At 42.2% G+C, this 12753-nt stretch overlaps 1 protein-coding gene across 2 annotated transcripts in view; it reads left to right on the top strand.

Annotated features, from left to right (window-relative positions):
• ESYT3 (extended synaptotagmin 3) overlaps positions 1 to 12753 on the top strand; it is a 32422-nt gene that overhangs the window by 12845 nt on the left and 6824 nt on the right. For both annotated transcript variants that reach the window (XM_080600212.1, XM_080600211.1), the window contains exons 5-17: positions 1059 to 1125; positions 1752 to 1841; positions 2921 to 2976; positions 5044 to 5164; positions 6174 to 6347; positions 6917 to 6999; positions 7973 to 8021; positions 8658 to 8747; positions 9388 to 9450; positions 9546 to 9614; positions 10821 to 10886; positions 11642 to 11728; positions 12565 to 12714. In XM_080600212.1, coding sequence (XP_080456338.1) covers positions 1059 to 1125; positions 1752 to 1841; positions 2921 to 2976; positions 5044 to 5164; positions 6174 to 6347; positions 6917 to 6999; positions 7973 to 8021; positions 8658 to 8747; positions 9388 to 9450; positions 9546 to 9614; positions 10821 to 10886; positions 11642 to 11728; positions 12565 to 12714 — 1165 coding nt within the window. The remainder of the gene's footprint in view (positions 1 to 1058; positions 1126 to 1751; positions 1842 to 2920; positions 2977 to 5043; positions 5165 to 6173; positions 6348 to 6916; positions 7000 to 7972; positions 8022 to 8657; positions 8748 to 9387; positions 9451 to 9545; positions 9615 to 10820; positions 10887 to 11641; positions 11729 to 12564; positions 12715 to 12753) is intronic.

Raw genomic sequence — 12753 nt, 5'->3', positions numbered from 1 at the left:
ATTCTTGGCAAGGGTTTTTTTTGGTGGGGGGGGATCTGTCTGTGCAAATGACAGCGTGAATTAACAGCAACTACTGCGCTATTTGCCCATATACCTGTGGTCAGAGCAGAAACAAAAAAAAAAAGAATTGTCCTTTTCCTTTCTGTGGGGGGTGAAAGTATGCACCCAGACAGCACACAGCACACTCACTGTGCTGTGGTATCTTTCACCCTGCTTTACCTGCGGGGTGTTTGTGTCTGCACCCAAAAAGAGCTATTTCTCAGAGGACTGGAAGGGAACTTGCTAGCTCCCTTCAATTGTTTTCTGCCAGAGGCATCAACAAATCTGCTGGGTTCCGCTCCTAGGGGAGTGGCTATTGGCTTTTTGCATAAGGTGATGTTTGCACTTTAATAAAAGTCTAAGGTGGTTTCCAAATTGCTACAGTGCCACACTTGGCATTCATTTTATTTAAGGTCTGATGTTCTCCATGGCAACTGACCAAGATCTCATCTTAAACCATTGTCTTTTAATTCAGCTTCAAGGAAACCAGGTTATTTTTAGCGATGCGTTTGTCCTTCAAATGGGCTTTTTTGCTGTGGCAGGGGTGAGCTATAACATCCAGGGCCCCGTCTGTGATGACAATGTGGCTCTGCGTCAGCTCAGGAGTTGGATCACCGGGTTGTAACCCAGCTGGGATCAGGCCTTTGGCAGAGAGGGGAGCAAGAGGGCAATTGCCATGACTTTGAATTTCTAGTGAGCCAGTTGTTCCCCTCCTTGGGAGCAAGAGCAAGCTTGCCCCAGCCAGCTGCCAGTCTTAAGAATGGGAAAGTAACCTAGAAAAATGTTGCTTTGACATTTTGTGGGTAATCAATATCCCAGCTGACTGCAGGGTTTCTGTTGTGAAGATCTTACTCTTGTTCAATGTGCTCAACTTTCCCTTTTCAGTTGCTTAAAAATTAACCTCTGCCTGTGATGTCAAGTTGCCAATCATGTAACTCATTTCCTTTATACACTGTACAGGCCAAATTTGTTCATCGAACTATTGCAAACTGTGGAGTAACGTGAGAACTTTCTTTCAGTTATGCAGGAGACTGTGAGATTCACATGGACATATCGAAATTTAATGTTGGAGTGAAAGGCGTCCAGGTGCGTGCCGTGCTGATGTTCTTTTCAAGGCCACATGTGGCAGGAGGTAGCGTGTCCCAGTGGGCAGGTTAAGACTCTTGACTGGAAAACCAAAGACTAGTAGTCTTGGGACGAATGGCTATATCTGTTTTGGCTGAGAAAATGGTGTCTTTCTTGGAAAGCACCTTAAAAAGTAATATTTAAGTTCTTAGTGTGGCTCTTACACAGGTTTGTTGCTAGAGCATTGAACTCACAAGGGCCAGCTTCTGCCACTGGAGTTTGGAGCAATTGCATGTTGGCAGAGAACTTCAAAAGAAACAATTCTGTTAGGGTGTTCATAACCTGTTTTAGATTAGACCAAAGACCTGTCCTTACAATACTGAAAGCTAATGGGCAGATCGCAGAAGCACCAACGGGATGGCATTACATGGCAGTCAGGACTGTAGAGACTCCTTGAGCTTAGGAAACCTTGCCCAGTCTCAATAGCAATAGTTTGAGAGAGAAGGAGGTTATTGTTAGTAAATTCTAAGTAAAATGATTTCAAGCAGGATTTTTAAAATTAGTTCCATCACTGAAAAGCTCAGTTTTGAAACCGTATCCTGAGAGTATCTTCAAACTTGATTCTCCTTGGTCTGTTGTATTTGCAGCTGTACGGGACGCTGCGACTGATACTGGAACCTCTTCTAACAGAAGCCCCGTTTATCGGAGCGGTGACCTTGTTTTTTATGCAGAAACCGGTGAGTCACTAGTGAACTGTACTCTGCAGCCTTCTTGATTCGAGGACTGTCTTAGGGCATGGGTCAGTCTTCAGCGAGCGACACAAGCTGTCCATCGCTAGCAACCCGAACTGCATACCTGTGAATGCCCAACAGTGCGGGTACCTGAACAGCAGATTCCTGGTTGCTAAATGCTCGTCTTAAACTCCAAGAGGATGGGAGTGAATTTGCCCAACTCTCTTGCAGTAGCGCCTATAGAATTATTTGCTTTGGTCTAAGAAGGGGAGGAATTTCTCATGTTGACAGCACAGCAGCCATTTCATAGGCCTTTGCTGGAAGGATCCTGGCAGATGTACTTAAAGTCTTCCCAGTCATGGATTTTAAATGAAGCCATCTTGGGAACCGTTCAGTCATGGCCATGCTTTGAAAGCTTGCCTATTTAAGGTCACAAGTGCTTTGTAGTTGAATTGTGGTTGAATAAAATATGATAAAACTTCTAGCCTTCTTTAAAACAAAACAAAACAAAAAAACAGTTATAGCACACAACTCTGCTTGATTCTGGGTTATACTCTGCTTGAGGTCCTGGCTGTCATACACTTTTGATATTGAATGAGGTAGTTTTGAGTTTATATGTAGCAGCATTATGTAAACAGATGAAAACCTCCTTTGTTTATTATGTGAACAGAAATACAGATTCCAGTGGTGTTTGTAAATTTCCCTGCCTCAGGGCACAGGCCAACCCCTAAGTGAAAGGTGAGGAAACAACTTCACAGTCTAGGTAGAGCTGCCGGATTTACTGTGCATGACCCTGGGGCATCTGCCAACGGGCATTGCTAGGGGCTGAGTGCTGTGTTTTCCTGTGCTTGCAGGATAAGTCCCAGTGATACCTTAATTTCAGGTATGACAGGTAAAATAGATAAGGGAATTGCTATCAGCTGTTGATTTTAATGTATAAATACAGTCATTTGCTGGTGCAGGTTTGGCTTTCTTTAAACAGCCAACTTTGTTTCAGAAGCATTTGCTTCCCCTTTAAATTCAACATTTGTCCTGAGATAAATTTTAATGGTCCTGTATCATTTCTCTCCCTGTCCTTGTTGTAGCACTTGGAAATCAACTGGGCAGGCATGAGCAACCTCCTGGATGTCCCAGGAATTAAGTAAGTGTCTGTTTTGTTTCACTTTATTCCTTTTTAAAAAAAACCTTTGGGAACTGGGAAGGCTTTCTCCAGTAATCATAAAAGTTATTCTCAAGAGTGATGTGTAGAAGGAGTTACACTGATACTCGTGCCATTACATCTGGCTGTGTGGGGTTTGCAAACACTTGAGTAGGGTGCTCGTACATTATGTCAAAATTCCTTTTTCACTTCACTGCACTTGGGATTTAGGGTGGAATTAGACCACTGTAGTTTTGGGGATTTACTATAAACTGAAAAACAAGCCCTTCTGTTTCTCATGTGCCAGTTACTTATAAAGGTAGTTGAGCAGATCTAGGCAGTCTGTGCTTATGTTTACTTACCTTAAAGTGAAAAGAAAGGTTAAGTATCACAGGGTTGCAGTCCTGTGATGAACTGAAATCCAATCTGTGATAAAGAAAACTGCAACATATTCAAAAGGAGAAATATTCTTCTAGTTCTGTGTAATCTGTTCATCCATTAGGTTCTTCAGAAAACCTAGCTGCTCCCCAGTGCCTCTTGGGTTGATCTTGTACATAAAACTTGCAGGATGAAAATCTCATTGCTTTTCACTGCTGTAAGTTTCAACCTGCTCCTCCAGGCTGGAGATGGACATTTTCATTTTTTTCTCAGTGTAATGAGAAAATTCTGTCACACGAGAACAAAATACACATTGGTTACTCAGCCATTGCCTTTCTCCCTTTAAAATGAACTCAGACACCACTGCTCCCCTCCCTTCCACTGCAGCTCATGCTTTGCAGATACATAGGAAATGGCTGGCTACTTTAGGTGTCAGTTTATGCAGTAAAGGGCCTCTGAAGACCTTTGATGTCAAGTGAGAGGAAGCTTTCTTTTTTTTGGTTTTGTTTTTTACTTAATTTGAGACCTGACGTTTGCCCTGAGAGCTCCAGTTTTTATCAGACAAATTAATCTGTTCTTTTCTGATGCAGCTTTCCTTAATCCTTGCAGGGAGAAGGTATGTAGGTGTTCCAGCCTACAACCTCTCATATAATTAAGTGCAAATTTGGTGTCCTAAATGTTCACTCTCTGGTTCTCTCACGGGGATTTGAACATAGAAACCTTTGCTTGTTCATCAACACAGCACATGAAAGCCATGAGCAAATCATGTGTGCTGTGAACAGGCTGAAATACAGGTTGAGTAAGAGCTCTCCTTTTCTTTATTCGCCTACTTAAGAGAGTGAAGATACTAGATGCAGATATCTGTCCTCGTGCAAGCTGCGTGTAGCTGAGTATACCGTAAGACTGAAGAGAAGAGACAATTTGTGACATTCCTGCAGAGGAATTTGTCAGGAAAGCCAATAGTTTGAACAAGGGTTTTCAGACTCCTGGTTTGACAATGGGAGTAGGAGATTCACAAAAATTCCTTCTTTGTGAATTGGGCTTCATCCACGAACTGTGACAATTTCATTGCATGGCCTTTCCCTGAGAAATGCCTTATAAGCACTAGATTTACCAAGAGGATGAAAAAATTTCTGGTGTTTGGTGTGCTCAGGTCTCTCTCTTAATATTGTCTGCTGCTCATTCTGAGTTGCAGTAGCACGTTGAAATCCTCTCATTAATCACCCAGAGAATATTGGAGGTCTGTGATAGCCATACACTTCTTGCACAGGAAAAACAGATCAAATTAGTTTTCCCTGCCAAACAAACATGGCAATTCCAAATAAAAGATTTAAAACTGGAAAGCTAAAAATGAGTCAGTTAGATTGGACTGGAAAGTCCGTGCTCATCTTCTGCTCTGCAGCAGCTCAGTCGGACTGGAATTATTGTTAGGAGATGGCTGAGCTTTCCCCAGTGATGCACATCGATCCTTGGTTATCAGTTCTGGTGTTAAACTACCGTCTCCTGTCCTTTTGGTCTAAGCTAAATGTCACAAGCCCGAGTTTCTTCCCCCGCTCTTTGGGGGAAGGTGGTCTGTGTTGCTCGTTTTGCAGTGCCTCCTGTTTCTTGTGCTGTGCCTTGTTCTTTCATTCTAACTGAAATGGTGATTTCATTGTAGAGATTGAGGTTGTTTGTTTTTTTTCTCACCTGCAGTGTAATGTCAGACTCGCTGATTCAAGATTACATTGCTTCACGGCTGGTTCTACCAAACAGGATCACAGTGCCTCTGAAGAAGAACATGAACATTGCCCAACTGAGGTTCCCTATCCCACGTGTGAGGGTTTTTTGGTTTTTTTTTTTTTTTCAGGGAGGATGTTGATCTACTGAGTGTGCATTTGCTGCAACGCAGATGCATGCAAACTTAGTGTGTTGGGTTCCTGCACATCCATTTCTCATCAGCTGTGTCAGCCTGGATTGTAGGCTTTCTGTAGGCAATATTTCAGGAATACAAAAGCAAATATTGGGTAGTTCTTAATTCTGGGGGACGCAGGGGGGGCACTTACCTCCCCGTATATGGCATAAGAAGTCCATTTAGACACAGATGTTTACCAATTTAAGCCATTAGTCTCATTTGAGAATACCACAGGTCTTCAATTAGAGAAAGTAAATACATGAGCACTAAGTGTCAGGCTACTTAATGTCTTTACTAATGCAGTGAAAGGGTGTAAATGGGAAGCTCAGAGTATGACATCTCTTCATTAAAGAAAAAAAAAGTTCTGAATGACAAACAAACCCAAACAAGCCCCAACCTCCTAAATGTTTGATGCATCCAGATCTCTGGTCTCCTCCTGTCAAATGCCTAATATATTCATGAATGAGAGTAATGATGAATGACGAAAGGCTGCTTCCTACTGAAAGCTTTCATCACCAAATTGAAGTTGAATGGCCTCTCTGCAATAAAATAAGAATCTGCCAATGAATACTTGGCTCCTCCTTCAGTCAGTATGAATTGATCTTGACTCTACACTCAGTTTAACTGCAGTGTACGATCCTGTGTGTATATGTGTGTTTCTGATTTTAAAATAAGTTGAAGACTATTTCCTACCCAACTATCTACATTGGATTGTGTATCTGTTTAGGGTTTTTTCTAGGTAAATGATGAGAAGAGTGATTGTTTTATCACAGCTGTCATTTGAAATGCCTCAAAATATATTTCTTTGCAAACCTGTCATGCTGACTACCCTTGTTGCCTGAAATAACTAGTTTTAGGAGGTAGCATATTATAATTATCCAAAGATCACATTTTCACAACCAATTTTCTCTCTCTTTTTTTTATTACCCAGGGAGTAATAAGGGTTCATCTGCTAGAAGCTGAAAACCTTGTCCAGAAAGACAATTTTCTTGGTGCAATCAGGGGGAAATCTGACCCATATGCTCTTCTTCGAGTTGGCGTGGTGCAGTATCGAAGCAAGACAGTTTCCCGAGATCTTAATCCCGTTTGGAATGAGACATTTGAGGTACTGAATCTTTTGATCTTTCCATCTATAGGATGCACAGCTGTTTACATCCTTGTGTTTGGAGGACCTTCTCTTAGCTGACTGCACTGGAGCAAGTGGAATTCCTGGTTCCTTGATTGATGAGGCATTTCTGTCTCTTAAACAAATCAAATCTAAATTGCAAACCTGAAATGGCATTCGGGTTGATCTGATTTACATATGTGGGTTTTTGGAGGACGTGCAAAGCATTGCTTTAAATATCAATCAGTGCAGCAGTCTGATTGTGCGACTGTATTCTGCTCTAGCATTGGTATTCTTTGTGTATAGGATGTCTTTAGCTCTTTTTGTGAACAATACTTATTAGGGATATCAGTTTGACAGGTTTAACTTTTAATTCGAAACCAAGCAAACTGGCTTTAAAATATTTTCATCTATAATCAGTTGTATTTGTTACAAGATGAGGCACAAAACAGCAGGGAATGTCCTTAATGTGTTATGCAGCTGTAAAGTGTCATGTTCTTATCCACAGCCTGAGTAGTGAACCTGTGTGAGTGCTTTTTATTTTTAATCAATACATCTTTCTCCTCCAGTTTGTTGTTCATGAATTGCCTGGTCAGGACTTAGAAGTTGAATTATATGATGAAGATCCAGATAAAGATGACTTCATGGGGAGGTAAATCAATGAGACTTTCTTTTTCTTGCTCTTCAAAAGGATCTAGTGTTCTGAAAAGTCTGCTCAATAGATTTGAGAAAACAGGTCTGGACGTTAGATCTTTTCTCTTCTGTATTTTCAGTCCTAATCAAGTGCAGTCTAACTGGAATGTTTTCTCATTCTTCTAATAAGGTCTTGTTGCTGTTTTGTAATGGAGAAATATCCTTATAGTGATATACGACATCCATTTTTCATACAGAAATTGCAAAGGATCTGAAATGACTGGTGGCCAGAAAACAGCACTCTTCATATCAGATGACAGATAAGAAAGGGGCACTTATTCATAAGTTGAGGATTTCTCAAGTGGGACAACATCACTGATGTTCTCGATAATAGCACTTAGGGGTAGAGATGGTCATGATCACGTCCGGACAGAGCATGTCAGATCTTGCTTCTTAGGACCAGTTATCTTCATATTTGTTTAATTTAAAATAAATAAAAAACCAAAGAAAGAAACAAAACAATCCAGTCCTTGCTCAGATCCAGTGATCTCTGAAAAGGAACACCCAGATTGTTTATACAGGAAGTTTGAAGTTGAAGGAAGCTATTCCCTGCGTCCAAATGTTGTCATCAAGTTATTAGTTCCTAGTGCAACTAGCTTTGAAAAAGTTAGAGAGTGGGCCCTGACTCCTGCAGGGAATCTTAACCACCATTAGAGGTGGCGGTTACTACACTACTTAAGATTTGTTTAGAATATATTTTAGTTTTGATAGCATTTCAAGAGGGAGAAGGTACTGTGTGTAGAAGTATCTGTTCCACCACACATGCACACAGGTAATATCTAGAAGTTGCTGTTTGGAACATCATGTGGGCTATTTTTCTTGGTAGCCATGGTTTCTGTTTTGTTTTTTTTTTTCCTTTCCCCTTTGTCCACTAATCAGCAACACACCATATGTGTAAACATATGCTGAAATGTTTGCTTTGTGTCTTCCAGCTTGCTTATAAGCCTTGTGGATATAATGAATGACAGAACTGTTGATGAGGTAAAGATCGCAGCTTATTTTTAAATGTGGTTGTGGTGCATGCTTATATGTACTCATTCATGTTCTCCATATGCTACTACGTTGTTTCTGTGTGCGTGAAGCTTCCTTGCACACTTTCACTGTGGTATTTTTTTTTTGTGAAGTTCTCTTTGCTCAGAAAACTTGAAGTAGCCATCACAATAATTTTTACAATCAGGCTGGCAACCTCAGATAGCCCTGAGATTATGCTGAACCAGCAGTGGGTTGATATCACGTATCCTGTGTGTACCAAATATTTCTTCAAGGCTACAAATAAAGTTTGTGAAGCAGTCTGATTGCTGAGGGAAGAAATAATCAGATTGTACTGTGGTTCATCCTGCAACCCAACACTGCAAACAATGCCAGAGTGCCTGTCTGATGCTGCTGCTGGTTGCAGATACCCATGTGCACTAAATGTGTGTGGATATCTTAGTTTCAGTGTTTCTGGCTTGTGTTCCCAAGTAGATGGCCATGCTACAATCTAAGTCTCAAAAATTCAAGTTAAGAAGCTCAAAGTACAGTTTGTATTGTCTACTGTACTTAAGTCCCAGTGTCTGCAACATGTACAAATTATTCTGCCTCACAGTTCTTAAGTTATGCTTTGTTGTCTCCATTTAGTGGTTTCCCTTGAGTAAGACAACAAGTGGGCACTTGCATTTAAAGCTGGAGTGGCTTTCACTAGTAAATGACCAAGAAAAGCTACATGAGGTGAGTATATTTGCTTAAAGGATTCAGATACTTTGGTCCCTGTCCAGTGATCAGTAAAGGAGCATGTAAAATTAGGATCCCCGGCAGACTCATGGGAGTTTATTTTTGTCTGACAAAGTTTTGATGTATTTTTTTTTCCTGTTTCTCCTGGAGAGGAAGGGTGTTTGCTTGCCCCACATGCCTTGGTAATACAGGAGCCACTAAAATCTGGCAGATCATTTTACTTAAATCAACAAAACTTTGTTCGGCCAACTGCAAAGTGGCCTCTCATTGTTCCTTTCTTTGATCATTTTTCTCTTTCCTCTTCATCTGTGATATGTGCAGGACCCCCAGTGTCTGTATACCTGTACTAGTCATAGACAAATAGCCAGCACCAGGGAATCCGACCAGTTCTGCACTAAATAGGTTGAAGGGCATTAAAGCGAGCAAATGGCAGAGACTTATGCCTTTTCTTACTGGTCTGCTTGAAACCATCATGCTGTAGGGTATTGGTTCCTCTAAATTGCAAGTTTAAGGAGAAAGCTGAAGAGCTGCTTAGCTTAGGGAAACTCTGAATTTGTCTTGTGTGCTCTATGTTGTCCTTGATGAGTGATCATGCCTACCTTGTTTTTGTTTTGTTTTGTTTTCCTGGCCTTCACAGGATAAGAAGGGTCTGTCTACAGCAATTCTGATAGTCTACTTGGACAGTGCTTTCAACCTTCCAGTAAGTACGAACAACACGCAGCCTTCACTCCTAACCCTTTTTTTTTTCTAAAGCCCACCAATTAATGGTTTTTAAACTCCCTTTTACTAATTCAGAAAAACCACTTTGAGTATTCGAATGGTGAATGTGGAGCAAAGAAGATCAAAAATAACAAGTACCTCAAGGTAAAATTTCGTATCCTTCCCCCATGCCTGCAAAAACACCTTCTGGTTTATGCTGTATCATAGCAACTGAAAGTAGCTGTTGTTAAAAAGAAGTAATTTCTCCACTGTCAAAATCTGTGACCGCTGGTTCAAGACAGTGATTGAAAGCCCCCGCCCCCAGTGCAAGCCTAGGAGGTCCAAGGAGGGATGCAGCACAGAAATATTTGATTGTGTGGGGGGGTCGCCGTTATTTTATGCTTTGGAGAGTAAGAGGCTCCAAACGTCAGAGCAAGTCACGCTGTCCTTCCTGCTGCTGCAGGGCTCTTCCAGCTGGAGCTTATCCCACTGGGAGCGGAGGGCTGTGCCTGTTCGTGGTACCCTTCCTGTCCATTGGGGACCTGACCGCCAGATTCTTTCCCCCTGATTTCTAATTCAGAAACAACGCTGTCATTCATGCTTCCTCTCCCTTTGCTTATGGTTACGTTTTACACCTCAAATACTGGATTTTACTGCCGTGATGCAAATTGTGGATATAGGAAAGAATGTCTTTCACCCTGTTCTCTTGAACAGGCTACGCACAGTCACGGCTCTGAGCAGTGGGTAAAGCTTGCCTGTCTTCAATGAGTAGCTCCCCTCCTAAATGTGATCTTTACAATTTAGATGAGTTACCAGCACTGGTACACCACACACATGACATTCAATAATCCTTAATTCTGGACTCCATTGTACGCACTTTTCTTGTTTTCTCAAGACCAACTCCTCAGTGTTAACATCTGTAACGTTAGTGCAAAGGAGCACAGTACGAGGGGTTCAGTATTACTACTTCTGAAAAGGAGTTGTTACTTGGTACCAAAGGCTCACTTGTAGCTGCTTTACGGCATGTTCTGAGCCTAGGAAACCAATTCTATTCCACCAGGGAATGATGAAGACTCCCCCATGGTGTATTCAACACTTTTTGCTATCTGTTTCCTCACAGCTTCTGACAAATATTTACTTATTGAGACCTAAACATGTAGAGCTTTAGCTTAAGTGTGAACTCTTGATGCTAGAGGGTAAGACTGTGTTGTGTTACAGCTGGAGTCTGTCCTGCATGCTGCACTCTTCAGGTGTCTCTCATCTGAAAACTATTGCCAGCTTTCCAGCAACGTATTTCAAGTAAGAGTAATGGTTTGATTTTGCTTCTTGAAAACTGTTAATTGTTTTTTTTTTCCTTGTATTATATGACAGAAGACAGAAAGAGAACCTTCCTCCTTTGTCCTGCTCACAGTAGGAAGCAAGACTCATAAAAGCAAGGTGAGGTTGTTTGACTCTTCTGCTTGCTTTAAATACCACCTGTTTTGTGGGTGACCACCTCCAAGTAGCCCCTAGAAGGGGACAGGACCACTCTAGCTGTGTGAACAGCTGAGGTTATGGTGCTGACTGCAGAGGCCAGGAGGCGGGGACCAACCAGTGTGGGGAAGCACAGACTTCAGCTTTCCTTTTCCTTTGCTGCCAGTACCTGTCACCTGGCAGAAGGAACTGTTTTATGAAGCAGCCTCAGGAGGAGCCCCCTGGGTGGTTTCTGTGCTCTTTCATCCTTTAAGTGGATGGCACTGAAGCTGTCCCCTCCCACTCTTCCCACAAGCTCTACACCCCTCAAACTGCCCCTCTAGCTTTCTTACCCTTCCCTGCCAGCTTGCTGCAGTTTTGGGAGCTGGCTCTGGGTGTCTGCTGGCTGGAAGCTGACTCTCTGGGCGGAGAGGTGGGAGGAAGGGAGCAGTGCCTTGCTGCAGGTGGGGCAGGCTGCTGGTCCAGGCAACACCGGTTGGGAACTGCAGCTCGCCTGACTCGTTCATCGGCGTTTCCACACCTCACAGAGCTTGTCCTGGTTTTGCCAGAGACTTTGCTTGTGCACACTTCTGACCTGGAAATTTCACTCTCTTTTTACAGCTTGGGGACAGAAAGGTCACTGTGACCCTCTCTGGTTACAGTATTCCCCCTCTGTGTCACAGTATTCTTTGCTGCTTAAAGAATAAGCTAATACAAATGCCACAATCTTCTTGTTGCAGACCTGCAATTTCAGCAAAGATCCCACGTGGGGCCAGGCTTTCACCTTCTTTGTCCACAGTGCTGATTCCCAGTCACTGCATGTTGAGGTAAGAGAAAAGCCTTTCCTTTGGAAAGCCAGTGTACATTCACAGGGAGACACCTCCTTCATAGTGGGTGTGATCTCAGTGCAGGTTGTATCTGTCTGCATGTACAGGGGTCCTCTGACTTAAGAAGTGGAAGGAGCACCTGTTTTTGCACAGGCAGCTCTCTGTTAGGTGATGCTGTTATCCACCTTTGCTCTAGGATCATATCATATTTAATATCTTGGTGCAAAACATGGGACATTTGTGGCTGAAAATTGCAAAGGAGGTTTTAGACAGATCTGCATGCAGGAAGGCCGTGAATATTTTGCTGTCGGAAATCAGAGTGCTCATAATCCTCAGCCAGAGCGTCTCTCTTCACCTTGGTATTTAGGCTCCTTATGAAGTCCTGTATCTCACTGCCTTACATTAAAGTCACAGCCAGTTCTGCGGCTGTTCTCTGGGCTGCAGAAGTGGATTTAAACTTAGAAGGCATATTGAGGCTAGAAAGGCTAAACTATTACTATAAAAAAAAGTTTAAAAATTGTGAGGGTGTAGATCAGCTGTCGTCCTAGCTGCCTAGGACATTTTCTGCAGGGCAAGTAAGGAAATTCAGGTAAATTCTAGGGCCTATATTTTCTGCTAGGGCAGTTTCTTCTCTGTGTAGTTAGAGATGGGATTTTTACTTCAAACATAGTAATTTGTTATACTTCTGAAATATTGGCGTCACCTATTCAGAAGTAACTACTCTTGATAATACGTCCTGAAGTAAATTAGCTTATTTTGGTCTGTCTGAAATACCTTCTTTGCTGTTCCCAGCTTTCCAGCTTGTCTTCTAATAAAAACAACATTTTTTTTCCTAGATAAAAGACAAGGATCGGGATAGTGCCCTGGGAACTTCAGTGGTATGTCTCTCCCACTTACTTAAGGACCCAAACATGACTCTGGATCAGAGATTTCAGCTGGATCATTCCAGCTCAGACAGCTTCATTAAGATGAAACTTGTGTTGCGGGTAAGTTGTTCTTTGCCATATTCACCTGACTTCCCCAGT

The sequence above is a fragment of the Anser brachyrhynchus genome (assembly GCF_964034855.1).
Source record: "Anser brachyrhynchus genome assembly, chromosome: 7".
Classification (NCBI taxonomy): domain Eukaryota; kingdom Metazoa; phylum Chordata; class Aves; order Anseriformes; family Anatidae; genus Anser; species Anser brachyrhynchus.
The sequence above is the reverse complement of the archived record's forward strand: the minus strand, read 5'-3'. Positions and strand labels throughout refer to the sequence as shown.